A 27,833-nucleotide genomic window follows, 5' to 3' on the forward strand; every position below is an offset into this window, starting at 1 on the left:
GCTATAAGGTCTGCCCGGAGCCTTCTCTTCTCCAGGCTGAACAACCCCAATTCTCTCAGCCTTTCCTCACAGGAGAGGTGCTCCAGCCCTCGGATCGTCTTCGTGGCCTCCTCTGGACCTGCTGCAACAGGTCCATGTCCTTCTTATGTTGGGGGCCCCAGAGCTGGATGCAGGGCTCCAGGTGGGGTCTCATGAGAGCAGAGTAGAGGGGCAGAATCCCCTCCCTCGACCTGCTGGTCACGCTTCTTTTGATGCAGCCCAGGATGCGGGTGGCTTTCTGGGCTGCAGGCACACATTGCTGGGTCATGTTGAGCTTCTCATCAACCAGCACCCTCGAGTCCTCCTCAGGACTGCTCTCAATCCATTCTCTGTCCAGCCTGTATTTGTGCTTGGGATTGCCCCAGCCTGTGTGCAGGACCTTGCACTTGGCCTTGTTGAGCTTCATGAGGTTTGCACGGGCCCACCTCTCCAGCCTGTTAGGGTCCCTCTGGATGGCATCCCTTCCCTCCAGTGTGTTGACCACACCACACGGCTTGGTGTCGTCGGCAAACTTGCTGAGGGTGCACTCAATCCCACTGTCCATGTCGCCGACAAAGATGTTGAACAGCGCTGGTTCCAGTACCGACCCCTGAGGAACACCACTTGTCACTGGTGAAGTTACAAGTCTTGAAAAAGCTACACGTTCTTCCAGACTATTTTATGACTGAGAGATTTTTATTTTTTTCCATTTAGCAAAGGTGACCTGTCTGACTTCTGCCACCTTCAGAAGTGTTGGTCATGGTCATTCTACACACATAGTGATCTTGTGTTCTCCCCAGAGCACACTGGCACAGCTAGCAGTTGAGTATGATTTAGGCAAGAGTTTCACATGTCTTTTCTATTTGTTCTCTTGACAAAGAGAGAGAAAGAAGCTCCCTTTAGAAGTGGAGACTGGATTTCAAGCCTCCTGTTCAGATTGCGTAAGATGTGGAAGTGGGGGATTTCTCATGTCATTCTCTTCCAGCTCCTTTGCTGACACCAGTGTAGGTATTAGTTCAGTTGTTGAACAAGTTTGTTTCTTCTCCACCAAAGCATTTTGCTTACTTGCGGTTTTGCTTATTTTTCTTCTTTGAGAAATTCTTTAAAGAGCGAGAAAATATTTCTATTTTGACACTTCGTTTTCATTTCAGTTATTCAGTTGACTTTCTTATCAACCGAAAAATGGGGTTTGCATGCTGTGTTGCATAGGTTTGTTTATGCAGCTGCCTGCCGTGTTGGGAGAGGTCGGCTTTAGTCTAAGCTGCCTTGGTCTGGGTCCTTGGAGATCCCATAGAGTCGGTTTCCATCACTGAGGCTGGTTTTCCACGGGAGCACAGGTAATCCACTTGCCCTTCTACCACACATGTAGGGTAGCTTTCCTATGGGACTCTTAAGTTCACTTTCTGCAGATTCAGGCTCAGTGCACATCTCTCTACTTGTCTTCCTTCGTTTTGGTTTTTTTTTAAGTTTTTCTTCCCGTTGTCCCAGCTGCGGTGTGGCTGCTGGTGATGCTATGTTCCCCGGATGCCTTTTGGAAAGCTGCTAAATGGTTCATCCTTAAAATGCTCATCTTATGGAGGTATTTCTGTTGCAGTAAAAGCAATTTAAGTGTTCTCAGTGGCAGGAGTCTGTGAGATCACCAAGACATTTCAGTATGCAATAGTTAACCTGCAGATTTACTGCCGGGATTCAGTTCGAAAGGCAAGCCACGTCTTCTGTGTCGCCTTGGGCAAACACCTGTGTTCGCTCCCACCACCACCGTGGCAGTTCTGACCCTGGTGGCACGTGGCGCAGGCGGGTCTTGGTGCGCACAGACCACGTTGTCATCTTACCAGAGGGGAAAACGTTCAGCTGTATGGATCACAAACCCCACCAAGAACAGAAGAAACCCCTGCAGTTGTGAGGCTCTACCTTGCAGGGAAAGTGTTGCCCTTTTGGAGGAGAGGTGTGGAGGAGGCCATATTCAGACCTGGTCGCAGGAGTGGGATTTATTTGCTAGCTTAGCCCCATTCTCTCTCTAAGGGGCTTCTTGCCATTCAGCCTGGGCTTGGAACAGTCAAAAGAAATCTTGCCTGAGCAGCTTGCTTTGTTCCCTCTGCCCGGGGAGCTGACTGAGCCTTCACCTGTTGGAGAGCAGCCCCGTGTTTCTGGGGTTGGGAGCCAGCGCTGTTGCCCCTGGGGCTCTTGGAGCAAATCCCAGCCTCCGTCTGTTCCAGTCTCCTCTCACTCTGCCATGCACCTTCCCTTGCCTAGAGCTAAAACAAGGAGCCAAGAATTAATTGTTTTGTGTTTCCTTTTTTCCCCCTTGTTGCCTTGTGGTCTGATCGGTATCTGGGCTCATTGGACACTGGAAGCGTTCACTTCCCCTTCTCCAGAGACAGATGTTGGAAAGCTGAGTAAATGCTTGAATACAAAGCGAGGGGACGGACTGAGCCGCCAGGGATCCTTCCATTTGTGGGCTTGCTCGACTCCCCGTGGCATTGCAGTTGGTGGCAGCGGGGTCGTGGGGAGGAACGCCGGTGCTCGGCATGGCTGATGCACGCTTAGCTGCCGGGCTGCAGGGGCTTGGGCAGAGCAGGATGGAGTAACTGGTGTCAGGCTTTAGAGTATTTTAGTCTCGCTGTCCTTCACTAGTTCGGGGCAGTGAAAATAGTGGCATGCATATCCTTACTGGATTGCAGGTGCTGGATAGAAAAAATATTGTTCTCAAGCGCAGGTGCCCCGCAGCATGCGTGGGGAGGGCAGGGGCTTAAGAGCTGGGAGCTGCTGGTCGGAGTGGTCCGGGCGAGGTGGTGGAGCACACGCGAGAACCCGGTGCGGTGCCGATGGACGCAGGCTCGGCTTCCCCCCAGTCTGGCTCTGCAGGCTCCCGCACTCCTCTGGCTCTTCTGGTGCTGGTGTTTCTGTCCATTACTGCAGGCTACACGCTGCAGATAATAGCCCACCTTTGTAGGTTAAATAAACTTTCCCAGACAGGAGGTGTAAACAAAGGTTAAGTAAATAAATAAAGTTTATTTCACATCTACCAAGAAATTTCACTGACATGGAATTTAAGGCAGTGCTCAGAGAAGGGCTGCGAGAGAAGAAGAGAAAGTCACTGTGAAGTGCGAGGAAGAGGAGAATGTGAAGGGGAGCAGGGGAAACCGAGTGACTTAAAGGATTACAAATTTGAGTGGAAATGATGTTATTAGTGTTATGTTAAGCCTTGTCATTTGGTAGACTTCAGGATTGTCAAAATGGTTCTGGAATACTCTCTCTAACACAAGTCTTGTATGCCAAATACAAATCTGAATTGTGATAAATGCAGTGCTGTTGGGCAGCTTCTGCTTTGGTGGAGCTGGACGAGATCGAAGAAACTGAGGGAAAGAAGACGACGTGTGCCGGGTTCAGCAGACAGCGCGGCTGTACCAGGGCGAGGAAAGCTATCAGTTGTGTTGGGAACTTCAGTAGTTCTTCGCATGTTCCTTTTATGTGCGCTGGACTTTTGGACTTGCTGATGTATGTGGACTCCCATAAAATTTTGGTCCCATAATCCGAGGCGGGGACTGGATTTGGGAAGGACAAGGGGGAAGCGTCTTGGTCACCTTCCCTTAGGGGTTCTGCCCTCCGGGGCAGGAGTGGGGTGCTGAGGGTGCGGGTTCCCAAAGGACTGCCCGAGTCTGGGGTGCTTTGGGAGCAGCGTGATGGGAGAATATCAGCCCTGATTGAACTGGAGAGGGGAGTGATAGCTGTGGTTTTGATCAATGTCGACTGAAAAGTTTTGGAGCGTCATGGCTTGTTTCTAATTAACGCCTTGAACCTGTTGGTGCTGTGCTGTGGGGAGGTGGTGGTGGCCGTGGGACAGCCCTTTCCCACGGCGGCCTTCTGACATTTCACACCTCCGTCTCTCTGCTTTCTTGACAACGACCAGGGCTGCCGCTTGGGGCTTTTTTGTGGTGGTTCTCATTGCTGGTTTTTCAGAGAAGCGCTTGATCAGGAGACGGTGTTTCTAGTAATCATGCTTTGTATGGACCTATTTTCTTATGCATTTAATAGGGCTCTGCCTTTTCAGCTTGTACTTGGCCTGAACTCTGGAGAAAATTAAATTATGTCAGGGGTTTTCCACAAGTGAGATGGGCATTCAAATCTTTGATTTTTCTTGGGGCAATTATTGTGACCAGGTGAGGAAGAGGAGGCCGTTCAGCGAGTGATGCAGGGCAGAAGCGTTAAGGCCCCTTCATTAGTAATGCTGAAGTTCAATGTTTCAAGTTCCTGACTTCAGCAGCCCGCGCAGGCGGCAGGAATCCTGGGGTGACCTGCGGGCTTTGAGCAGTGCCTGAAGACACCCCTTCAAGGGAGTTCCGTTTAACCAGGTGGCTTGCCTGTTAGCTCTGCTGAGAAAGTAATTTCTGAAGATAAGAAAAAAATTCCCTTAGCGCACCTTCTAATTGTTCATTTAGGAGAAGAACTTTCCTCCAGCTGGGAGGGCTTAAGGCTGCTGTAAAGTGCTAATTAAAAGTAATAGTGATAATGAAAACAGATGTTTTCAAGAAAAGTAAGTGGTCTTGGGGCACCAACCTGCTGTCCCTGGCTTCTCTGCGGGAGGAGTGCAAGCTGGTGTCCACAGTGCTGCATTTCCAGGAGGACTGGGGAAGGGGACTGGATCCCGGGCGGCTCGTTCCGCTTTACCGAACGGGGGTGGTTCTTGCTAAAGCCCGGAGGCGCAGTACAAAGCTTGCGTCGGTTGGACGGAGCCGCTCCCTCTGATACGTCTGCTGCCTCTCGGTGCCGAGCGTGGAGGGGTGGGTGCACGAAGGTGGAGCTGAGTCGGTGCGCTGAGGCTGGGACCGCCATAAGCCTGGGACGTGGAGTAGCAGGCAGGCCGCTGCTGGCTGCAGGGTAGTCCAGCATTGCTGGAGCCTTCAGGCGCTGTTACAGAATGAACGGTAAATAACGCTGAAAGCAATGAGCTGCAAGCATCGCTTGATCTGCAGCAGAGTCAGTTGAGTACTTGAGTCCTGCGTGTCCCAGTGGCTTCCAGTAGTTTGACTGTATCACTGCTGCGGTCATCCTGGGAGCAATGGGTTTTACAGGAGGAAAAAAAACACTCGGGGGGGGGGGGGGGGGGGGAATCCCATCTCTTGGAGCTGTTTTATCCTTTTTCTCAGCTGTAGTTTCTTAGGAACTGGGAAGGTGCTGTTATTTAACTGAAATGGTTTTGAGTATTTTTTTTTTTAATATGAGTAGAGCCTTATGCACGTAGGTTACAATCGCCAGCAATTTTTTCTGAGGAGTCTTTGTTATCTAGGTCCACCATGGTGAGCCGCTGCCGTTACTGTTACGGCACTAATTGCCATGCCCAGTACTAAAGCGGTTTGCATGGGGAGCTCGGAGTTATTCAGCTAAGGTTAGTCTCTGGCTTAAGAGGCTTTCTGCAGTAGCTTTCTGAGCACAGAGGTATTAACAACACAGAAGACGGAGAAGACCACGTGAAATTTCATCGACCCCGTTTGGCTGCTGTGTTAGGGGTTTTTTTGTTTTGTGTTTAAAAGATTGATCTGTCTCTCCCGTTGCCTGGTCTTGCTGACTGTAAGCGGTGACCTTTCCAGGCCTTAGGGGGAAAGCGTGGGTGTCTGAAGGAAGGGTGTCTCCTGGCTGTTCAGGAGTCATCTTCAGGACCATCATTTGACTTCTCCTCTTGTGCTGTAGAAACAGGCTTTCTCACTGCTGGAAAGTTGATATATTCTGTGGAGCTTTCCATAGGTGACCGGAGGATTTACTGCCTCATGTTTGTTCTTGTCCCTCCTTCACTATTTAGGCTGTTCAGGTGCTCTGTCTGTTGTTGAAATGTCCCCTATTTTCTCCCATTGTATGGAGGAGTAGAACAAAATTGCTTAAGACTCTGAATCGTTTTCTGGAATGCTGTTCTAGAACAGGAGAGGAAAAAAAAATAAATCCCAGTGAGGCTTTGGGGAAGTGCCTCCACCCTGTGTCCCAGTGCGTGTGGTCAGCCACGCTCAGCTCTCCTCCCAGTGAGGACCCTGCAGGGCTCTGGCTCCACGGCCCGTGTCTTGCAACGAGCTGGCTGTCGTGTGATGCTGGCGCTTTGCTCGCCGCGTGGCTGAGAAGCGTGCGTAAAACAAGAAGCCTCACGTATAGAGTTGAGCTGCATGTGTTAGTGCTTCAGATGGAGAAGTCAGCTTTCAGATGTGGAGCTGGGGCTTGGCTGTCAATGATAGCGGATTTTTTAGGAACAACAAAGGCTCCCTTATCTTGGAGAACCTGACGCGCTGGTGCTTGGCGCTGGCTGTGGTTGACTCTTCTGCTCCTTCTGGCCCTGGTGGGAAGGGAAGGGTAGAGGCTGGCCTTTTCTAAGGGTGATAGGGAGAGAGGTCTCCTCCCCTTTTGCTAGATTTTAATAAGAAAGGATTGTTTTCATCTTGCTTATATTCAGAATTACTGATGAGAGTCTGAAAGAGCAGCCCCAGCCCTCCGAGACCTCTGTGATGAGCTCCGTGGGGCTCTGCCGCCCATCACCACTAGTGCTCTGGGGTGAGAGCGGACGAGTTCTAGAAGCTCGTGTCCGAACCTCCGGCCTGTGAGGCAGCGGCTGTGTGCTGTGACGTGTCCGCTCACCGGAGTGCCGGTTTCCATCACATTGTCATTCCATCATTAACCTTTGGACTGCTCTGCAAGCGAGCTGGAGAGGTAAAACACCGTCCTCACCAGTCTCCTGTGATACGGATGTGCATGGGAAGGACCAGCCTGGAAAAAAGGGGTTGGTTCAGCAATGGAAGGATGAGAGGGCTGCGAGGATGTGTAAGGTTTTGTCTGTCACCCTGAAGAAGAAGTTGGCTTGGGAATCCTTCGCTGACTGTGCTTGCGGAGGAAGCGGCAGCCTTTCAAAGGGGGGAGGCACCAGGGAGCAGGGGGGTCAGTCGGACGCTTTGGAGAGAAGGCACGAAGAGGAGAAAGAGGAAGAAAGGGCATTAGCCAGAAGCAGCATCTGTGGTCTAATCCAGCCTATAGTAAGATTGTTTTGACTGGTGTAAAGTTTGTTTTGCAAATGTCAACTGTGATTACTTAGAGAAAGTGACCCAGCTTGTGTGAAAGCAGCCAGCCAAAATGGTGGAGTTTGCACCAAGTACTGCTGCAGCCCGTAGCATATGGTCCTTCGGGTTAATGCTGAGATGAAGCTGTCAGAGCCTTGTCCATACTGGGAGCTAATGGGACCCATACTCCATAATTAGTGCCCGTAGAGCTGCTGACAGAACCCTGGAGCTTCAGCCCTTGTTAAACTCATTTCCAGCTGTCGTTGGCAGCGGTGGCAACGTGGAGCCCAGTTACGTTACAGTTTCCATTCCTGCCCCCGCTAATGGAGAAGTAATAGCTGCTTTTGCCAGAGGAGATCTGTTCTGGCAGTTTGTGTTTTGCTTATCTTCTGAAGGCCCGTTGATGCCTATTACTGTGTTGATTCAAGGGAAACTTTTTGGTGTTTACGCTGGCAGGCCAGTTGCTCCTCTTGCAGGCACCCGGTGGCAGGGTGGCGAGCTGCTGTCCCTCGCCTCTTTTGAGGTATGGCCTGCGCGCACATCCACCCGGTGGTGCGCAGAGGTGGTCTCCCAAATCTAGTGTATCTGGAGTTCAGTCTTCTAAAAAAGAATTCTTAATGCATAAATACTGAAGAAAATGTTTTGGAATGAGAAGTTGAGGAGTTACGATTTTCAGCTGATCAGAAGGAAAATCCAGAACTGATGTTACAAGTTTTGGTATTTGAGCTCTTGCTTCCCTGGAAGGCAGCGCTCCAGCGAAAGGTGAGCGCAGGCACGCGTGTAAGAGCGAGACCACGATACGGCGTGTATGCGTGATAAATAGTCCCTGAACTATGTCCGGTGATGTGGCCTCAATCCAAGCAGTAGTGCGGAGGTGAAGGTGGCTCGGGGTTACCGCTTCGGCACAGCAGAGCGTGGAGGACTCTCACGAAAGTTCAGAGGGGCTTCAGACAGAAGCTTATGCCCTGGCAACTCCTATTTTTGTAAAAAGCTCAAGACAGCACTAGGAGCATCTTGCAGGCACCCTGCAATTATCATAATAAACAGTTTTATCATCTGCTTGGCAATCAATAATGTGGCTTATGCTGCTTTAGTATCTCACTGGTATTGATTACCTTAACAACTGTGCTGCGGTCAGCTTCTGTTAACCCATGCTCTGCCGATGAGGCTCGTCCGTCCTGCTGCAGGAGGCAAAGGACTCGGCTTTCAACCTAGGCATGTGCAGAAATTAACAGCAGGACGGGTCAAAGCCAGCTCTTAATCAGAGAGGCTTGATGGTAGGATTTTAATCCAGGAACATGGAATTGAACGCATATTCTGTGTACGTGGTACTTTAAAAAAGGATTGGAATGTGATTCTGGGTTTGGGCTTGTAACACTGTTGGGTAGCACTTTGTCAGAAGGGGTTTTCCCCGAGCAGTGCGTGCCCCGAGACCCCTGCCCTTGAAGAAGGAAGGCTGCTCCCTCTGCAGAGAAGTTGTAACGCTTCCGCGGGGACCTGGGCTCCAAACGGGACTGGGATGGGAGCATGCGCTGGACATCTCCTCGGCTTCTTTGGGGTCTGCTGGGACTGCCTGAGAACTGGCTGACGCACCGGCGTGCCGGCACCTCTCACGCCTGCCTGGCCCGTGCGAGAACAGCTGTGGCTGTGGAACTGGGGCAGGTGCTGTGGAACTGCTCTGGCCCCACAGCAGCCCGCCAGGCTGAGCTGGGGGAGCCGCACGCTGCTGCCGGTACCAAAGGCTTTGTTTCAGCTAAGTGAACCCTTGGGGGTGTTTTGACAGCGTTGCCTCCGCTTCCGGCAGAGCAGTCAGCGATTAAGAATATCAGGTTAGTAGCTTGCTCCGTTTTGGGAGGAAGGAAGATGACTCTATGTCAGCATCCAGATGGGACTTTGAGGAAAGATGGGACTTTCTGGGATTTGGGTGTACCTAGATAGTTGGGTCTTGTGGCCCAGTATTTCTCCTAATGGAATTTCCCATCATTTACTGCCCTGCTGATTTCTGATCAATGAAAATAAAATTGCATTGCCTCCTGAGAGGCTCCATGTATGGCTACAGCCTCCAGCTGTGTCAGTTCCGGTAAGATAATCTCATCAGGCGTGCAAGAGGGTAATAGGAAATAAAAATAAAACCCACAATTAGCAAGAGGCCGAGCAGCAGAGTAACGCTTTCAGTCCTGGAGGTCTGGAGAAGCGTGGACAGCAGCTTCCTTCCCCATCTCCAAGGGTGCCTGCAGCCCTCCCAGGCGTGCCACGGGGCAGTCCTCGCGGAGCTCGGGAGTCCGCACAGATCCACCGGGCACAGGCTGTGAAACCCGTATTTATCTGACTCTGTATCAACTCTCCCTTGGGAGATGGTTAAACTTTCACAGGAGAGGTGTTTGCTCTGAAGTGTATCAGGGATGTAGCAGCTGATAGAGTGGCTGCATACTGGGGACTAGGAAAGCATGAACTTGAGACTTTGAGCCGATGAGCGGCGTCTCGTTATCGACTCCTGTTGGTTGCTGCAATCAGAAGGGTTTATTTTGACCAGATACAGAAAATGCTTAGACCATATCTGAAGTCTAGCGCAAGGAACTGTTTTGGTAGCAGATGAGTGTGCAGATGCTCTGGTTACAGGAGCATGGGACCTCTTGGATCTGCTAAAATTTGCCTAAAAGGCACTCCAAATGGGAAGGTTTCCCAACCATACTGGCAGGTTTCTTTACCTGTTTCAGGGTTTGGGTTTTTTGGGTTATCTTCCAGTGATAAAACTGTGACCAGTAAAATTTACTCCATACCAAAACACGAATAGCCGATCTGAGCACACATCCTGGTGACCTTTGCAATGGGGGTTTGCAACACCAGTGTGTAATTCAGAACTAATGTATCAGGCAGCCGCGGTGTTTGTCTAAGTAGTAAGCAGAATGGTTACTGAATGACCTAAAGCTGCTGAGCCTGCTCTCCTTGTCCAAAGCATCAGCTTTCCCGACGGGTGGGAAAGAGCGCCTGAGCCCGGGACCAGGCAGCGTGTCTGTTTCCTAACAAGGACTGGATCTGAGCCCTGGCAGAGGAGATCTGCATGACTTATGAATCTAGCTCTTACCCTCTGCTTGGCCCTTGACACTAGTCTGGAACGCACATGTTGTTTGGGTAAATCAGTAGAAAGGAAAAGCGCTGGCAGGACTTCTTTCCGAGGCATGTGAGCCTGCATGTGAAGAGCATTGCTCGGAGAGTGCGGTCTAGCAGCGGAGCGTTAGCTTTTCGGGCTGGGCCGTCTGAGGTTGGCTGTGTTGCTCCTGAAGTCATGGTGCAGGGCTGGTGGAAGCTTAGCGGTGGTGGTTTATTAAGAGTTGGCTCTTGGAGTAGCAGCGCAAATGCCTCAAGCGTTTCTGACTGGGTGGGGCCGCTCAGCGCATCGAGAAACTGGAAGATGGGGGGTGGACGAGCCATCAGCAGAGCCGCAAAAGCCAGCTGGAATCCCTCACTTGCAGGAGTCGCTGCTGTGGTTTGCGTCCTGTAGTCGTGCTATAAATGCTGCACTTTCTTCTTGGATTCAGGAACAGTGCTCTGGCAATTTGAATACCATCTTTGATTTGTTTATGTGTCTTTATGGTGTTCGAAACTTGGAACAATTCAGGGCTTCTCTCTTAACAAGCATCTCTGTGGGTTAGATGGGTGTAGGAGTTGCCTACTGCAAGGTCTTATGGATGTAACTGCTCTTTGTATTCGGGACAGGGTGGCCCAGACGGAGCTGTGGCAGCTCTTACTGGTACAAGCTACTGGACAGGCTGCTAGGGTAAAAACGAAGGAGGGGGAAAGGGCAAGCTTCAGACTGTGGCAAAAGGGAGGGAACAGTAACGCCCTTTTCCCAAGGCACTACGGTATGAGGGACTTGGGGGACCGCGGAGTCCATGCGATGGGGCGAGGCGGTTTGTCCTCAAGAGCTCTTTGGTTAGTTTTGGAGTTAGGTCAACAACAGTGCACTGAAAATGCAAACCAGATGCAAATGTAGTTATTTACGCAGCAACATAGGCTGGAAGCAGCATTTGACAAGAAATGTTGGGTTTTCAGAGCAAAGGGGTGAGTTGTGCAACGGCAGAATCGTGGAATGTGCGATATTTTGAAACAAACCAATGTGGAAACAAAATCTAAAACTTCTGTGGTGTCTCATACAAGAGGAGAGGTTCGCACAGGACCTGAAGACAAGTGCCGTGCCCTGGGAGCCTGTAAATGCCATGTCACTTAGGAACTCGGCAAGTGCTTTACTTTGTTTTGTAGAGAGAAATGCGACTTAAGCTAGTTTACCTCTGCCACAAAATACTTTCAGTGCAAAGAGTCTCTCTGGAGGAATAAACGCTCTGTTCCCCAGCTGCTCGCTGAAAACCCTCTGGCACTCCCCTGGATTACTCTGTTCTCAATGGCAGTCGGTTGATGATTATATAAATATTTTCGTGTGTAGTACAGTAGCTGGCTCAAAGGGATTGGCAAACTTGGAATAATAGTTCATAACAAAATGTTTTCTGAAGAGCTGGCTGAATCTTGTGTTGCTCTCATTGGCTCCATTTTAGCTGGTGTGAAGGACAGAGGAAAAAATGTGGGTAATGTAGAAGGTTCACCTTTTCAAGGAGACCCTTTCTCTTAGTTTCATGCCAAGTGCTTGAGCCCTACAGCTTTCAGTCCTGTTTTGTTCGGCGTTTCCTTTGCTTCCTGCTGCTTGAAAAGCTGTTTATGCTAATGATCCTGTGAAGATCTGAGGAACTGGCTGTGCCTGTGCATGTGAGCTTGTGTGTGAGAGAGGGCTTGCATTTTCTGTCCTGTTAATGAGCGTGCGCAGTGCAGCGCTTGTTTGTGTTGTCAGCATGCCAGTTCTGGAGCGCTGTCGGCTGCCAAAGGCAAGCCCTCCATGTGGTTGTCTTCCTGCTGGGAGAAGACCGTCGTCTCCTTTTGAGGTGCCTGATGGATCTTTCCTTTCTGTAGACCACTGTGTGCTACCTCATCCTCTTCTGGGACCTCGTACCCTTCAAGACCCATTGGCTAGAATCCCTCAGAAGGGAAAACACGCAGTGTTTGCAGGGGCTTCCACAGAGGCATATGAATTCCCCCAAAGGGCTGTCAGGCCCTGGCACAGGCTGCCCAGGGCAGTGGTTGAGTCCCCATCCCTGGAGGGATTTAAAAGCCAGGTAGACGTGGTGCCTAGGGACGTGATTTAGTCATGGACTTGGCAGTGTTAGGTTAACGGTTGGACTTCATAATCTTAAGGGTCTTTTCCAGCCTAAATGATTCTAAGATTCTATGAATTCTTGGCTTTGCCAGGATAACAAACTGGTTCACAAGGACTTGCCCCAGGACTCTTGTTAACAGGTGTTGGAACCCATGGGTCAATGTTGGTTGGATCCTTCTTCCACCAGCAGGCAGATCTGGCTCGCTTATTCCACTCCTGGTGCAACGGCGTTGGACGTGGCCATGTGTCCAGCTGGAAACAAAAGCCTGGCACTGAGCAGTGTCTGCGGAGAAACTCTAGGAGACATCAAAGCTGAGCTTGGGCTTTTGATTGGTAAAGCCTAACCGCAGAAGAGGAAGAAGGCTAGATGTAGAGCTTGTTCAGGATTTGGCAAGACTGATATCTCGTTATGAATCCTCAGCAAACCACACTTGTTGATGAGGCAACTCCACTATGATCAGGTGTGTGCCAAAACACAACTTGGTCGGTGCAAGAAGTGACTTGCTATGTGAAAGAGGAAAATTAGTTTATAATTTCTTCTTTAGAATGTTGAACTTGGCAAATAAATATCAGTATTTTCAGGGGTTTGCTTGTTAGGAATTGCATAAGAGGAATCCCAAGGCACTGACATTGTAAAATGTTGATGGAAACCCCCAACTAGAAATCACTTTTCAAGCTGTGCATCCGCATTCACTATTACGCTTAAATTTTGGCTCAGAAGTACCATTTTATCCTAACATTTCAAGTCCTGTTGCAGAATCCTCAACAATTCCCTTAGGCTGGCAGGTATTCTTAACTACTTTCTGGCACCTTAATGAATGGGAGAGAGCTGGAACCTGTACCTTCTGTTTAAGTTAGAAGATAAAAGCATTTTATGAAACTGGGAATTGAAACCATCTCTGTATTGCTACCAAGCTTGAATATCCAGCCTTTCTTGCTTAGGAAATTTAAAAAGATCTTTCTGTTTTAGGAGGTGACTTTCCACAACTTTGTGTGATAACAGCTGCTGTATAAATATCATAAAGTGACAACATGCGCATGGAACCTTATTTTACCCTCTTATGTGACCACCCCGCTTACTAAGCGAGGCAATGTGTGATCATGTAATTAAAGACGGTATCATAATGCATATGCATAAAGGAGCAAAATTAAAGTTGCTTTGGCAACATACATTCTGTTCTTCCTTAATTTTTGAATTCTCGATCCTAGATAATGATTTTTATCGTGTCTTTCCATATGCAATTTCCTAAGCGTTACGAGAGTGCTTCGTGGCACGCCAGGTGCAGGGAAGTGACACAGAAAGCTTTGATGCTCCGAGTTCATTGTGTCACCGCTCCAGACGGCCATGGTAACCGCCTTGCATCCCCCCTCCCAGCCTTCCTGCTCTCGGGAGCTTTGAACATACCTGGTCCTAGGGATCATGAAGTTTACTTGGCTGCTCGGTCACCTTTGGTACGTCCATCCCTAGTTTTTAGGCTGGAACCAGTGTCATCGAGTGCCATTCCTGAGACAGGAGCTTCTTGGCTGACCTGAACCTTAGCGCTTGCCAGGCTCTGTCCTTCCGAGGACATGGTAAAAGGCCAAGCCGAGCGTGTAGGGAGGGGGGTGCGCAGAGCGTCGAAGCCTGCCTTTAGTCCTTGTGCTGGCTTTCTCCTCCTGCCTCTGTCCCTTCCCGCTTCCCCTCTGAACCACCAGCACCTGTGCTGGAGCTAACCTAGGGGAGTCTCGCAGCCTGTATTTATGGTATTGATTTACAGAGCGCCTGTTGGCACAACAGGTAGGTGTGTATTTACAAAGTTTAGAGGCCGTTGTGCAGTTTTCTCCAACAGGAACCACTCAAGTTCAGTTGCTGACGGTGAGCGTTTGTGTGAGCCGCGTCTTTTGTGGAGCCACGGCAAAGAGCTTAAGAGCTGGCTGGAGTTCGTGAGCCTCCGCTGCTTGCCAGGATGCTCTGAAGGAGCAGACCCTGCTTATTACAGGGTTGAGCACTTCTCTGCACCGTGCGGCTGTGGGAATGGGCAGGGGGAGGGGTGCCTCGCTGGGTATCTTCCAGGGTAATGGCTGTGGATGTAATGCATCTGCTTGTATCTTTTCCCTGTCCTCAGCACCCTTTTCTTCATGGTGCCATGTGGGTCATTAGCTGAGGGAACAGTTTCTCACTGTCTCTTTCTCCTTTTGTTTTCCTCCTTCCTCATTGCTTCCAGTCTTGGTTTACTGCCAAACAGCCTCTTGTGAAAGGGCCGCCTAATTAACCCTGTGCTAATTAACAATTTAAAATTACACAGCACGGCTGTTCATATTTAATTCTCGGGAAGCCTGGGCAACAGCAGGAACCCCCTCCTCCCTCCCGCTCCCGTCCCTGCCGCCCGCGCTGCTGCCGCGCGTCCCCGGGGGAGGAAGCAGCCTGGTGTCGCGGGCCGGGGGCTGCCCCAGGAGCCCCAGCTTGCCAGGGGAGCGGAGGGTGTTGCTTTAGCACCAGCCGCTCCTTGGCGGTGGAAGCGTTGCTGTAAGATGGCACGTCTGTCCCCGTGAGGATGGGGCCAGGGGCTGTGAGGAGGTGACGGGGGGAGACGCGGGGATTGACTCCGCTTGCGTTCTGGAGAGAGCGTGGCTGCAAACCACCAGCCGGGGTTAGTAGAAACTCTCGATGACAGTGTGGGGCACGCAGTGCAGCGCTTTCGGTTGCACTCTGCCATCCAGATGCAGCTCAGCTCTGGACTGCCGTGGCTGCTGCTCCTGCCCTGATGGAGCGCTCCTGGCCCCACCGTGTCCGTGCTCCTCCAGCCAGGTCCCAGACCTTCTTGGAGGGGCTGCGAGGTGCAGCCGTGCTGCAGGGAAGGAGCAGGGGCTGGGGCGGGCTGTGTGCTGGAGGCACGGCGAGCGTGGCAGCGGGAGCCGCCTGGAGCAGCAGTGGGACACGAGGCCGGAGAAGGGACCGGGAGAGCCCTTCCCTGCCGCTGGGGCGGTGGGAATGCAGGGAGTCTCCAGCGCTCAGGCTGTTCTCTCTGTAACTGGAGTTCATTGATTTTACGGGAAACCATGTTTACAGACGGAGTACTGATCGACCTGACGAGTTGACTTCTGCCTCCTTAAGTAAGAACTACCTTTTCTTATTGACTGGCTGATAAACAGAGCAGAGAGGGCAGGGGATAGGGAGAGGATGGGAGGTGTGGAGCCCGCGTTGTTCAGTCTGCGCTCGCAGGCTCTCCTTGTCCCGTGCAGGTCACTTAGGCACGGTCTGGGATGGAGGGAGATACAGGGCCTGTAACAGCAAACTAATAACTACATCGTACTCCTGCTTAAAGTCCGGTTTGCTTTAATGAGGAAATTGCTCTTTTGAGTTTAACGGGATGATATCTGCGGTTCCTGTGTGAATAGCAACAAATATTTCTGTGCCTCTTCCTCCCTCAGCGTCGTTCTTCAGGAATAGCTCTGGTGCTGAACTGAACAGGCAAGAAAAGCTTGGGTTTGCTTAGGGGCTTGGCCTGTGTCCAGGGGCTCTGGCGGGCCAGGTCTCGGCTGCGGGTTTTTCCACCTGCCCTGGAAGGGCTCCTCCATGTCGAGGAAAGGGAGAGGAGAGAAGATTCCTTTGGAGTAGCACCTCCTGGGCTGGTTAACTGGAGTGAGTGGGGGGAGAGATGTTAAAGCAACCCAAGGCAGAAAAGCCCACCAATTAATTGGTAAGCGCTTGCAGGTTTGCCTGGCCTGGCCTGGCCGGGAGGAGAGATTGGCTTTCTTGTCAATAAACAAGTCCCCAGTGCAGCATCAAAGCCGCAGTCCTTTATCAATCGCGGCCTCCTCTTCCCGCATGTTCCTGTAACTTACCAAGCATTTATTACATTGATTTTACAATCAGGCTGTTAACCCTCCTGCCCCATCAGCCCTGCTAACCCTTTTGGCCCAACTGTCAGTCAGGCATCTTCCTGCCAATCAAGAGTTCTTGAGAACGGCGATGCTCAGATTCGTGCCGTATCTCCTCTAGGCATGTTTCGGGAGCTGGCTGTGCTGGCAAGCTGGATGCTTTTTGTTTAAAAGCATTTGTGAGGTGCTGTTGTTCCACATCGCGTTTTGAAGTCTGCACAGATACTCCCAAAACTCTTCTTGGCAGAAGTACGAGGCTTATGGAGTTTCTTACTTTACTCATATGTTTTTTGCCCAATATGAATTTGTGTTTAATTTGGATTGCAGTTGTCAATGCAAAAGGTAGCATGGAGAGGGAGAGAGTATGTCATGTTGTGGGAAGGTGACTGTGCAGCCTCGACACAGAAGGATCTGGGATCCGTTTAAGGAAAGCACGTAGCTAAGGACAGATGTTCCGTGGGAGAGAGCTGGTGCGAGTGAGAGCTGTTACAGTGCAGTGCTGAGGCGTCGTTTTAGCTAAGGTAAGCAAAACTGGCTGATTAAGAAGACTGAGCCTTTTGGCAACGGGATTATGGCACTCGTCTTTCTTATTCCACTCAGTGCACCAGGTTATTTTTATTGCAGATCAAATCACTGTTTATTCCCAGTGCAGCCACAAAGACAGCTGCGTGTCGCACGGGGTCCAAGCAGGTGGGGATCGGAAATGCTGTAGGGTAATCTTGCACGTGAACGCCTTGGATCATTACACCATTGCGCCTCGGTGTCCTTCCGTAGGCATCCTCGCCACGCTTGCTTTGAGAAGGGTTACTTTCTGCCTTCACGGGTAGTTGTAAATGCTCTTTCTCAGGCTTCACCAGAAGTAAAATAGGAGAAAACCTGCCCAGGTACCTTCAAACAGGTACGCCCGGGATCCCAGTCTGGTGGTCAGCAGCGTGAGAGGTTTCACTTGCTTCTGTCCTGTTTGACGTCCCATGTCCCAGGCGTAACGTCTGGGTGCAGGGGAGCGTTACTGCTGATGCAGGGGTGAGGACAGACAGAAGACACGTCCTGCTCCCACTAACCGCTGGAGCGCTTTCTGGCACTAGCGGGGAGAGCTTTTGCTTTCCCTTGCAGCGGGAGGCTCGCCAGGGCAGGGGAAGGGGCATCAGAAGCTGTAAAATAACTACTGGGCAAAAGCATTTAGGGATTCTATTTCCAAAGAGTGTGCAGGTGTACCCCCAAAAGGACCTGCAGCGTTTGGAGGACAGGGGAGAGATCCTCTCCTCACCTAGAGGGATCATATGTATTCTAAGATACTGTTATTAATGTTAGTGTATAATATCACAGAAATTATAAATTTCCATTGTTGTGGATGAAGAGGCACTTGGAAAAAGTGAAGGCGTATAAACGTGTGTGCATCTGACATGCATATAAGTACATGCATCTGTTGTTACATTTACATGATTATGTGGGAAACAGTATAAAGGGAAAATACGAACAACGTAAGGCAAATCAGCAAAAGTATGGCTGACTTCGTGTGGTAAGGGAAAATAAACTGGTAGGTAATGAAACCAGGAAAAAAGAGAGATAAAGTCGAATGTTGCTCCATTTTCTTTTGCTTGAAGGAATTCAGGTACTTCGTTCAGCGCTGCTGTGGTGTCACCTGCTTTGCAGCAGATCAGATCTTCTCTGGCAAATTTTCAGTTCTCTTCAGACTTTTTCTTCTCTTTCCCCAGTTGTTCGAGTACCAGCCGCATGTCTGTGCAACAGCGGGTCCCAGCGCTGGCCCAGCCGGGTGCAGCGTGTGCCGGCGGGTGGGTGCTGCTGCCTGCGTTGCAGGCACGCTGCTCTGCAGGAGCTGGCAGGGGTCTTCCATGTCTCATGGGCGCAAATCGAGCTAGAGAGTACTGGAAACACTTTCAAACTACAATTATAATATTTAATGTTTACACAGCAGTGTAGGTTGTCAAAACACTAATAGTCTCTGCTGAAAGAGACCAAGGGCGGCAGCAGGCTGCTGATGTGACTGGAGCCTTTGGAGGGAGAGCCCTTGAAGCCCGAGGTGTCAGCCGCTGGGTACCCAAGTCTGCTGCGGGTGAACGGGTGGGGGGTCCTGAGCCATCGCCCGGTCTAGCCGGAGCTGCAGCGCCGTGCTGCTCGGAGTAGCTCGTGGGCTGAAGCAGCAACCGCTTGGAGGATGCTCAGTTAAGAGCAGCTTTGAGAAAGCTGTGGTAAATGAGAGAGGTTTAAAAAAAAGACTTAAAATAATTTGTATAACTTTAAGTACACTATTTAGAGTAAATCCCTCTGAGTCTGTTTAAGAGTAACAGCATATTGTTAAATTAAAACCTGCCCTGCCCCCCAAACCCTTATACTGACACTCAGCAAAAACTCTCCCCAAGCGTGTATTCAGCTTTGGGACGGTCTGACAAGCAAAGTGGCACGTCGGTTTAGTTGGTAGAAGATAAAAAGTTGTGGAAAAAATCCTGTGTACCATTGATGACAACGGATCTAGAGCATGAGGCTTTTGTTGTCTCTTGGTTCACAGATTGTAAAAACATGGAGAAGTTGGCCTCTGCTTGTCGTTTTTCCTCAGTTGTTTTCTATGGATGTTTTGTATCTGTGTACCTAAGGAAATCTGTGGCCCACAGGTTAAAAATGACTTTTACAGGTGAGGTAATAGTGCTTTAATTTCTGCTGGTGTTTCCTCCCGTGTGGCTTGCGCAGGAGCTCTCTATAGGAAGCAGGCTATAGAAACGCTTCTTTGCAGGCAGGATTCTTGGTAGGTTTGCAGCTGCACTGGCAATCTCCTGCTGATTGTGGTCTGCATGACAATGCGCCAGCTCCTAGGTACCACTGCCTAATCTCCTAGGGCCGTAACCTCTAGGAAGGCGCTTAGGATCGCAGGGTAAGAGACGCTGGTGGGATGCAGCAAACGGGGTAGAGGTGGCAGGCAGCCGTGGGTGTCGGCCATGCCCAGGAGCCTGTGCTTGCCGGCTGCCTGGCAGTCAGCGGGAGTTCTCCAGGTCCGGTTGTATTTGCTGGAATAGAAATAGTGGGAAGGGTGTCCTTCCTTCTCTAGGGCCTACGTCGGCCATCTGCCTCTGGGGATGATAGGAAGCCATCTGTGCGCAGGGGCTGTGCCGCGCCGGGGCTGTGCCGCGCAGGGTCTCTGGGAGCTTCCTGGAGCGCGGTGGGCTGACAGCCTTCCGATCCCCAGGACGGACCCTTGTCAGATCTGGAATTTCCTGTTTGGTTCCTCTCCTGACGTCTCTCTGTTTAAACTCTGTCCAGAACACAGCAATGAAATCTCCTGTGCATACCAAACACTGCTACTCTGAAATCTCTGTGGGTTGCCCTGGGTCTCATGTTTAGCACGGAGTGCACATGTGGTAGCTCTGGTTCTGTGCTCCCAGAACCGCTGACAGAAGGGAATCGCCCAAAACCAGCAGCATCTGGCTTACGGAGCCACGGAGTACAGTTTTTATGAAGTTTTAAAGCTCCAGCACTGTTCTGTTGTAGTGCCTTACCTCTGTTTCTGTCAAAAACTTTTCTGTTACATTTTTGTTTGGTTTTTTTGTTTGTTTTCTGAAGATCTAAGGCTTTGGGGCAGCAGCGCAGGTCCTACAATCTTCCTGCCCCCCTTCAGGAAGGGTGTTGGGGGAGGTTTTCACCACCTTCCAGTGCCCTTCGATTCGCCTCTTATGTTCCTGCTTCTGTTGCATTTCCATTGCTCATTTCCAGCGGTGCATTACCCGAGGCCAGGCCGCCCGTTCCTGGAGCCCATCTTGGGGCGCCAGCTCTCGCAGCCTCCCGTTTGGTCCCGAAGAGCGGGGTCGGCAGCCTTTGTGGTGGGGGGTCTCCACAGGAACCGTCTCTCCTCCCTGACTCACCTGCCTTTCTCCTTCTCTCCCCGCCTGCAGGTCCGAGCCGTATCGGGTGCAATGAGCGCTCCGTGCCGGCCCTGCCATGGAAGGCTGTGACTCGCCCGTCATCCCCGGGAAGGACAATGGGTGCGGCATCCCTCAGCACCAGCAATGGACTGATCTCAACAGCGCCCACCTCCCCGACACGGCCGGCAGCATGGAGCAGCCCGTGGCGGAGAGCCGCGGCCCCTTGGACAGCCTGAGGGTCCCTTTCCCCGAGCGCGTCCCCGAGAGCAGCGCCGCGGCCGGCCCCGGCGCCGAGCCCGCCAGCAAGGAGGTGAGCTGCGGCCAGTGCGCCGCCTCCTTCGCCGGCCTGCAGAGCTACATGGAGCACCGCTGCGCCGGCGCCCGCCCGCCCCCGCCGCTGAGGGGGGAGAGCGGGAGTGAGAGCAGCGAGGACGGGGAGGAGGAGAGCGATGTGGAGAACCTGGCCGGCGAGATCGTCTACCAGCCGGACGGCTCAGCCTACATCGTGGAGAGCCTCAGCCAGCTGGTGCAGAGCGGGGGCACCTGCGGCAGCGGGGCTCTCCCCTCGCTGCTCCCGAACTCTCTGCCCAAGCAGGGAGAGCCCTCCGCCGCCGCTCCTGTCTACCCACAGATCATCAACACCTTCCACATAGCCTCATCCTTCGGGAAGTGGTTTGAGGGCTCAGACCAGGCCTTCCCGAATACCTCAGCCCTGGCGGGCATCAGCCCCGTCCTGCACAGCTTCCGCGTCTTCGATGTGCGACACAAAAGCAACAAGGATTACCTGAACAGCGACGGTTCTGCCAAAAGCTCCTGCGTATCCAAAGATGTTCCCAACAATGTGGACCTGTCCAAATTTGATGGCTTTGTGCTCTACGGGAAGAGGAAGCCCATCCTGATGTGTTTCTTGTGCAAGCTCTCCTTTGGGTATGTCCGCTCGTTCGTGACCCACGCGGTGCACGACCACCGAATGACTCTGAGTGAGGAGGAGCGGAAAATTCTTAGCAATAAGAACATCTCCGCTATCATCCAAGGGATAGGCAAAGACAAGGAACCCCTTGTCAGCTTTCTGGAACCAAAAAACAAAACCTTTCAGCACCCTCTCGTTTCCACAGCTAACCTCATAGGCCCTGGACACAGTTTTTATGGTAAATTCAGTGGCATTCGCATGGAAGGCGAGCAGGCCCTCCAGGCCGGGGCGGCCGGCGGAGCGGAGCCGCCACCGGCGGGCGTCCTGGCCCCTGGCGCGCTCCTCAACCTGGGCGGGCTGACCAGCTCGGCTCTGAAGACTCCCATTACCTCAGTCCCCCTGGGCCCGCTGGCTTCCAGTCCCACCAAATCCTCAGAGGGGAAGGACCCTGGGGTGGCAGAGGGGGAGAAGCAAGAGGGGGGCGACCAGGACAGCCTCTCGGAAAAGGCAGAGCCGGTCGAGGAGGTGGAGGAGGAAGAAGAAGAGGAGGAGGAGGAGGAAGAGGAGGAGGAGGAAGAGGAAGAAGACGAGGATGATGAGGGTTGCAAAGGACTGTTTCCAAGCGAGTTGGAGGACGAACTGGAGGACCGGCCCCAGGAGGACGCTGGGGCTGTGGCAGGCGGCGGCAGCAGCAAAAAGGACCTTGCTCTCTCAAACCAAAGCATTTCTAACTCTCCCTTAATGCCTAACGTGCTCCAGACCCTGTCGCGGGGCACAGCTTCTACTAGTTCTAATTCTGCTTCTTCCTTTGTCTTTGATGGTGCAAACAGGAGGAATCACTTAAGCTTTAACAATGAGGGCGGCGGAGCCAGCGTGGCAGAGGGCAGCAGGAGGCTGGACTTTATCGATGAAAGTGCCAATAAAGACAATGCCACAGCACCAGAACCAAATGAGAGCGCGGAGGGCGAGGACGGGAGCTACATCTCCCATCACCAGCATGCTGGCCCCCTCTGTGAACTTGGGGGTGGGGAGTGCCCCTCGGGGAGCGGCGTGGAGTGCCCAAAGTGCGACACGGTCCTGGGCTCCTCGCGGTCGCTGGGTGGCCACATGACTATGATGCATTCTCGCAACTCATGTAAGACACTCAAGTGTCCCAAGTGCAATTGGCACTACAAGTACCAGCAGACGCTTGAGGCGCACATGAAGGAGAAACATCCCGAGCCGGGTGGCTCCTGTGTCTACTGCAAAAGTGGACAGCCACACCCGCGGCTGGCACGGGGTGAGAGCTACACCTGTGGTTACAAGCCCTTCCGCTGCGAGGTCTGTAACTACTCCACTACTACCAAAGGCAACCTCAGTATTCATATGCAGTCCGACAAGCATCTCAACAACATGCAAAACCTGCAGAACGGAGGAGGAGAGCAAGTCTTCAGCCACACTGCTGGGGCGGCAGCGGCAGCCGCGGCAGCCGCCGCGGCCGCGGCAGCCAACATTGGTAGCACCTGTGGGGCCCCCTCCCCCACCAAACCAAAAACCAAACCTACGTGGCGGTGCGAGGTGTGCGACTATGAGACCAATGTAGCTAGAAACCTTCGTATTCACATGACCAGTGAGAAGCACATGCACAATATGATGCTGCTTCAGCAAAATATGTCCCAAATCCAACACAACCGGCACCTGGGCCTCGGCAGCCTGCCGTCCCCCGCCGAGGCCGAGCTCTACCAGTACTACCTGGCGCAGAACATGAACCTTCCCAACTTGAAGATGGACAGCACTTCCTCAGATGCCCAGTTCATGATGGGTGGATTCCAGCTCGATCCCACCAATCCCATGGCAACAATGGCTCCATCTCTAGGTGAGGCTGAAGGGTTTTCCACCGTGTCCGTGTGTAAGGGAGGGATCGTGTTTGCCTTACCGCAAAACCCTTGTGCGCAGGCTGGGTGGTGCGTGCCACAGCCGTTCCTTCTGTCTCTGCGGCCCGCTGTGTAGTGCAGCCGCAATGCGGTGAGTTGCCTTTGTGTGGTGGTCGAGGATGGAGATGACGCAGTGGAGACCTCTCTTCTGCATTCCCCCAGACCAGTTTTTCTCATCCTGGGAAAATATGTTACTTTTCTGGTACATTTTCTAAGAGTTTTAGTAGGGAGCTAATAAAACAGTAGATAGGGTTTATTGCTGACGTGTTAAATGTTCCTCCTCGTTGTGGAAAGCATCCTTACTACAGTGTTTCCAAATGATTTTTCCTCGGTTTGGTATGGGGTGTGAGTAGCTTGGTGGGTGGCTTTGCGAGAGGCTCTGATCAGCTACTGGTGCCCTCAAAGGCAGGTGTTGAGTTGGTTCGTTACGTGCTGTGTTGCCCTGAGGAGAAAAGGTAAGCGAGTTTTGAGAGTTGCGGTGAGTTCAGTGGAAGGGGTGGTGTGCCTCTGCTGAGGAAACTGAGCTGAAACCGTTTCTCTGATGCCAGCGTGAGATACAAGATTTGCGGCTTGACCAGATGAGAATTGCTAAACTGGAGGGGAATGGCTAGAGAGAGAGAAGATTATTTCTCTCGTCACATGACAAAAGCACTTAAAAATGAGCTACCAAATGCATTTTTCCTGACGAGTGTTCATTGTGTTCGTGCTGGCGCTGTGCTTGGCACAGTGGGGGGCACGCCCTATCCCTGCATAATTTCGTCCAAGAATTAGACTTAGAGTGGGGACAGAGGGTCAGGTCCCGTTAGGTCCCTCCCTGGTGCCGCTCGTGTCGCCCAGGGCCGGCAGCAGCCGCTGGCAGTGTGCCCGCGCTTCCCGGTGCGTTGGAACTCCGCAGCGCTGTAGGGTGAGAGCTGGCGCGGAACGGAGCCCCCCGCTTCAGGCGTGGCAGGCGCTGACTGAAATTACTGTTGTCTCTATCTTGGCTTGCTGCTGCTGAGGATTTTTCACGGTGCCTTGAGAAAGTACGTGAAAAGAAATCTGCCACTTTACCTGCTTTCCTCTGAACTAATTTTTCCGTGCTGCACTCTGCCCTCCCTAACCTTGTCCGTCCATCGATGCTGTTAGTACTGATGTGCTCCGTTACTGGTTCATTGGTCTCCTGCATGTTCTCCTTTCCTTCAGCTATTCATAGTACAGTTTATTATTAGTCCAGAAGGATATGAAAGTCATATGAGAGAACAACAACACAAGATACTGAAAAAATGAAAAAGAAAACGAAGGAACTCAAGTGACTATAAATTAATTATCTTTTCTTTTTTTTTTTTTCCTGTGGTGTCCCAGCTTGCATCTTTGGGAGGTCAAGGACAGTGTCTTTTTTAGTGTGTTTTCAATAGCTCCAAGTTGCCAGCAGATGTAATTGACAGTCATTTGTAATTCAGCTTGTAGTGTGTAAAGTTGCAGTGTCGTCTGTGGTGGGTTTCTTGGACGGCGCCCTTGTGGAGCTCATGGCCCCTCCTTCCTGAAGCACAGGGCAGTTGGCATGAGAGGAGTTGGGAGTATTTTAACTGAAGCATCCTAAAGTGCATGACAAGGCCTTGAATGTATATGAACTCGCCTGGAGAGTGATTTGTGAATTGTACACTTGATGGTTGCAAATCTCGAGCTGAGGATTACGGAGGGAGGCCCTTCCCGTGTCAATAAGCACTTGACACAAGCCAAGCTCGTTAGACTTACATACACACACCATGAGCTTTGCGAGAAGTGAAACAGATTTTTCCCATTTTTACACTTCAGTCCAAAACTGGATTTGAGTAGAATATTAATAATTCTGACGAGTCTGCTTTTGCGTTTTTGCTGCATGACGTGTTCAGGAGAGACTGATTTAAAGGGAAGATTTTGGGATACATCTTAAAAGGGATGCTTAGACAAATCACTATGATGAGGAGATGCGGACCATAGAAGGCAAGTGGTGGGTTCCCTGCTCTTCAGATATTTAGTGAGCAGGTACGCAGGAGCAGCTGTACAGAGTATAATTCTGCCGTGGCAGGGAGGGATAGAGTGGATCAACAGAAAAGATCGTTGACTGCTTTGATGGAAAGACAGGTTCCTGGCAGTGCATGCAGACGGGACTTGCCCTCTCCAACCAGCTCTTCGCTGTGTGAGCACGAGGTATGCTTGATGAAAATGAGGTGCTGTTCCTCTGACAAACTCGGCGTTCAGGTTGTCTTGTAAGCTGTGGTTCATCCTGCTTAGGACTGTAATGAACATCATGGTATTGCATTTCTGCAGAAAAGACAGTAGCATGTACGCTGCCCAAAGCTGTGGTCTGCGCCAGCTGTGGTTGTATGCTTTCAGGAAGGTTGGTACAGTTCTGCCTGAACTTTGAGTGTCCTCCCAGTGTTGGCTGTTTCTCAGCAAACAGGTTGAAACATAGGAAACTAAAAGTTAAGGAAATAAAATAGCTCTTTTTGATTGACCGACTAACTGTTGACCTGAAGGTTCCTTTAATAAGATTGTTAAGCTGAGCTGTGACGTAAGATCAAGTTAAAATACCAAAAAGCTGCAGGAGGAGCATAAATGTCTTAAAAATGGAACAGGAGAGCAAGGTGGAGCAAAGGTCCTAAGAAGAGGCTGGTGGTTGGTCTCTGTGCTTTGGCATGAAAAGTTAACGTTAGAAAAAGAAAGTCTCTGTCCACATCTTCAAAGCGCTCTGATGTAAATAAGAGCTTGCTGCATTCATTTACTGTAAGTGAACAGAGTTCAGCTCTTGGTTTGAAGAGTAGATGTGGCACAAAGACAGTAAGCGTCCTGCTGGCTTTCCTTGACATGCTCTTGCACTCTCGTTATTAATAGTGGTTGTCTTCTCCTTGGGCGTACAAAGCGTCCGTCAACACTGTTTTTAGAAGACTGTCCGCTCTTGGACAAGAGATGAGCTCTAATAGTGCAGGAGTGGCACTTTTCAGATTGGTTTTTGTACTTGCCACATTCTGCACCATTGCCCGCTTCTGACGGCAGTGCGGTGGCCGAACTGTAATACTCCCATCACTTGGACTTGTGACTGCTGACCTTTTTTTATTTGGCAGGGACCGTGCTCAGGTACTGCATGAGGTAACATTTCTTGCTTCTCCAGGTAGGCAAGAAAAAACAGGATAAAACGTTACGCTGTTCTTGAAATGGCCACGGAGACTTTCAGTGCGGTACTGAGGAATTCTTTGTCCTCTGAAACTTTGTAGGGTTTTTCTTGCCACCTTTCATGGGCAGAGGGTTGGATACTTCTCCTTCGGAGGGTAGGTAGCAAGGGCTATTGCAGTCCTTTGCCAGCCTTACGCACCGGCTGCGATTGCGTTTTTCTTCAGATACGGTACTGACCAGCAGCGGAGAGGAGTAAGCGGAGGGACAGCTGTGCTTGGCTTTCGCTGTGCGTTTGGCGGGTGCAAGAGTTGCACTGAGAGCAGCGTCTGTTCTGCTCTGTGCTTCTCTTCTGGCAAGTAAAGAATTCAGCTTTTCTGACCTCTTTCTCCCCTTTTTCCTTCGTGCAGTGGGTGGAGAGATCCCCCTGGACATGCGGTTAGGTGGTGGACAGCTGGTGTCTGAGGAGCTAATGAACTTGGGTGAGAGTTTCACGCAAACAAATGACCCATCGCTGAAGCTCTTCCAGTGTGCTGTGTGCAACAAGTTCACTACAGATAATTTGGACATGCTGGGCCTCCACATGAACGTGGAGCGTAGCCTCCCTGAAGACGAGTGGAAGGCAGTGATGGGGGACTCGTACCAGTGCAAGTTGTGCCGCTACAACACACAGCTCAAGGCAAACTTCCAACTCCACTGTAAGACGGACAAGCATGTGCAGAAATACCAGCTGGTAGCGCATATCAAGGAGGGTGGCAAGGCCAACGAGTGGAGGCTGAAGTGCGTGGCCATTGGGAATCCGGTACATCTGAAATGCAATGCTTGCGACTACTACACCAACAGTCTAGAGAAGCTGCGTCTTCACACAGTGAACTCGAGGCATGAGGCCAGCCTGAAGCTCTATAAGGTAAGGGTTGGCTTTGCTTCATCTTCCTTCATTGCCCAAGTGCTGGAACAAAGGAAAATCTATTTTGAACCGCAGTGGATTGTGAACCTTTGGAGACGAGCTGCTCAGATCTCTCCAGCGGGACCCAATCTCACTTGCGTGGTACAGCTCTTCAGCCTGCGTTCTGATAGCAACTGTGGTTGTTAAAGCCTTAGACCAAGGGGTGTTCATGTCAAGACGCTTTAATGAGGGCTTGCACGTCTTATAGCACCGCATATTTGTTAAACGGTACTTTTGCACAAAAATTCAACAGTCACTATTGAAAACATTGTGCAAGATGGTATTTGCCACACTGTTGCTGACTCTTTTCCATAAGGCGTTTTGTTAACCCATACGAGATTCTTCATGAGCACTTGAAGGCTTTTGCTGTTGTCAGAGAAGTGTGTTCATCCTGGCATTGAGAAGGCCGGGTGGATGGAGTGGGGAGGGATGGAGGATGGCTGCTGTCTCTGTGCTTTTATGCTCTGGGTGCGTTAAGGCTGGGATCTGTAAGCAAAGCGTTGCTTGAGGACGGAGAAGGGAGAGGGCCAGAAGAGAAGCCTGTGTACACGTGCATGTGCTTCACTGGGCATATGGGCAGACCGTATTTGGAGGCATTGCAGACTTTCATCCACGGCAATATTTGGCCTGTGGCTGCCATCTTGTTTTCTTTAGTCTGTCGTGTCCCGTCCCTCGCCTTACTTTGTGTCGTCTTTGTAACCATCTTCTCTTTCCTGACTTACTTCTCTCGTTCACAACCCCCTCCCCTCGCTGGCCTGAACCCCGTGGGCTGTAACCCAAGAGGAGCTCCGGATACAGTAAATAGTCCTTTCACTCATGCAGCAGAATTGCTCCAGACGTTTCTATTGATTTTCACTGGACTTAAAGCTTCACCTTTTTCTCTAATCATCCCATAATGGCTTTAGTATGAACAATCAGGTACGAATTGCCATAAATCTAAGCAGCCGCAT

The 27,833-nt window shown here is 51.2% G+C and overlaps 1 protein-coding gene across 1 annotated transcript in view; it reads left to right on the forward strand.

Annotated features, from left to right (window-relative positions):
* ZFHX3 (zinc finger homeobox 3) overlaps positions 1 to 27,833 on the forward strand; it is a 175,030-nt gene that overhangs the window by 41,706 nt on the left and 105,491 nt on the right. Inside the window, exons 2-3 of the mRNA XM_082319280.1 lie at positions 20,016 to 22,750; positions 26,348 to 26,844. Of these exons, the coding sequence (XP_082175406.1) occupies positions 20,062 to 22,750; positions 26,348 to 26,844 (3,186 nt within the window). The 5' untranslated portion in view covers positions 20,016 to 20,061. The remainder of the gene's footprint in view (positions 1 to 20,015; positions 22,751 to 26,347; positions 26,845 to 27,833) is intronic.

This window comes from Platalea leucorodia, assembly GCF_965183815.1.
Source record: "Platalea leucorodia genome assembly, chromosome: 8".
Classification (NCBI taxonomy): Eukaryota; Metazoa; Chordata; class Aves; order Pelecaniformes; family Threskiornithidae; genus Platalea; species Platalea leucorodia.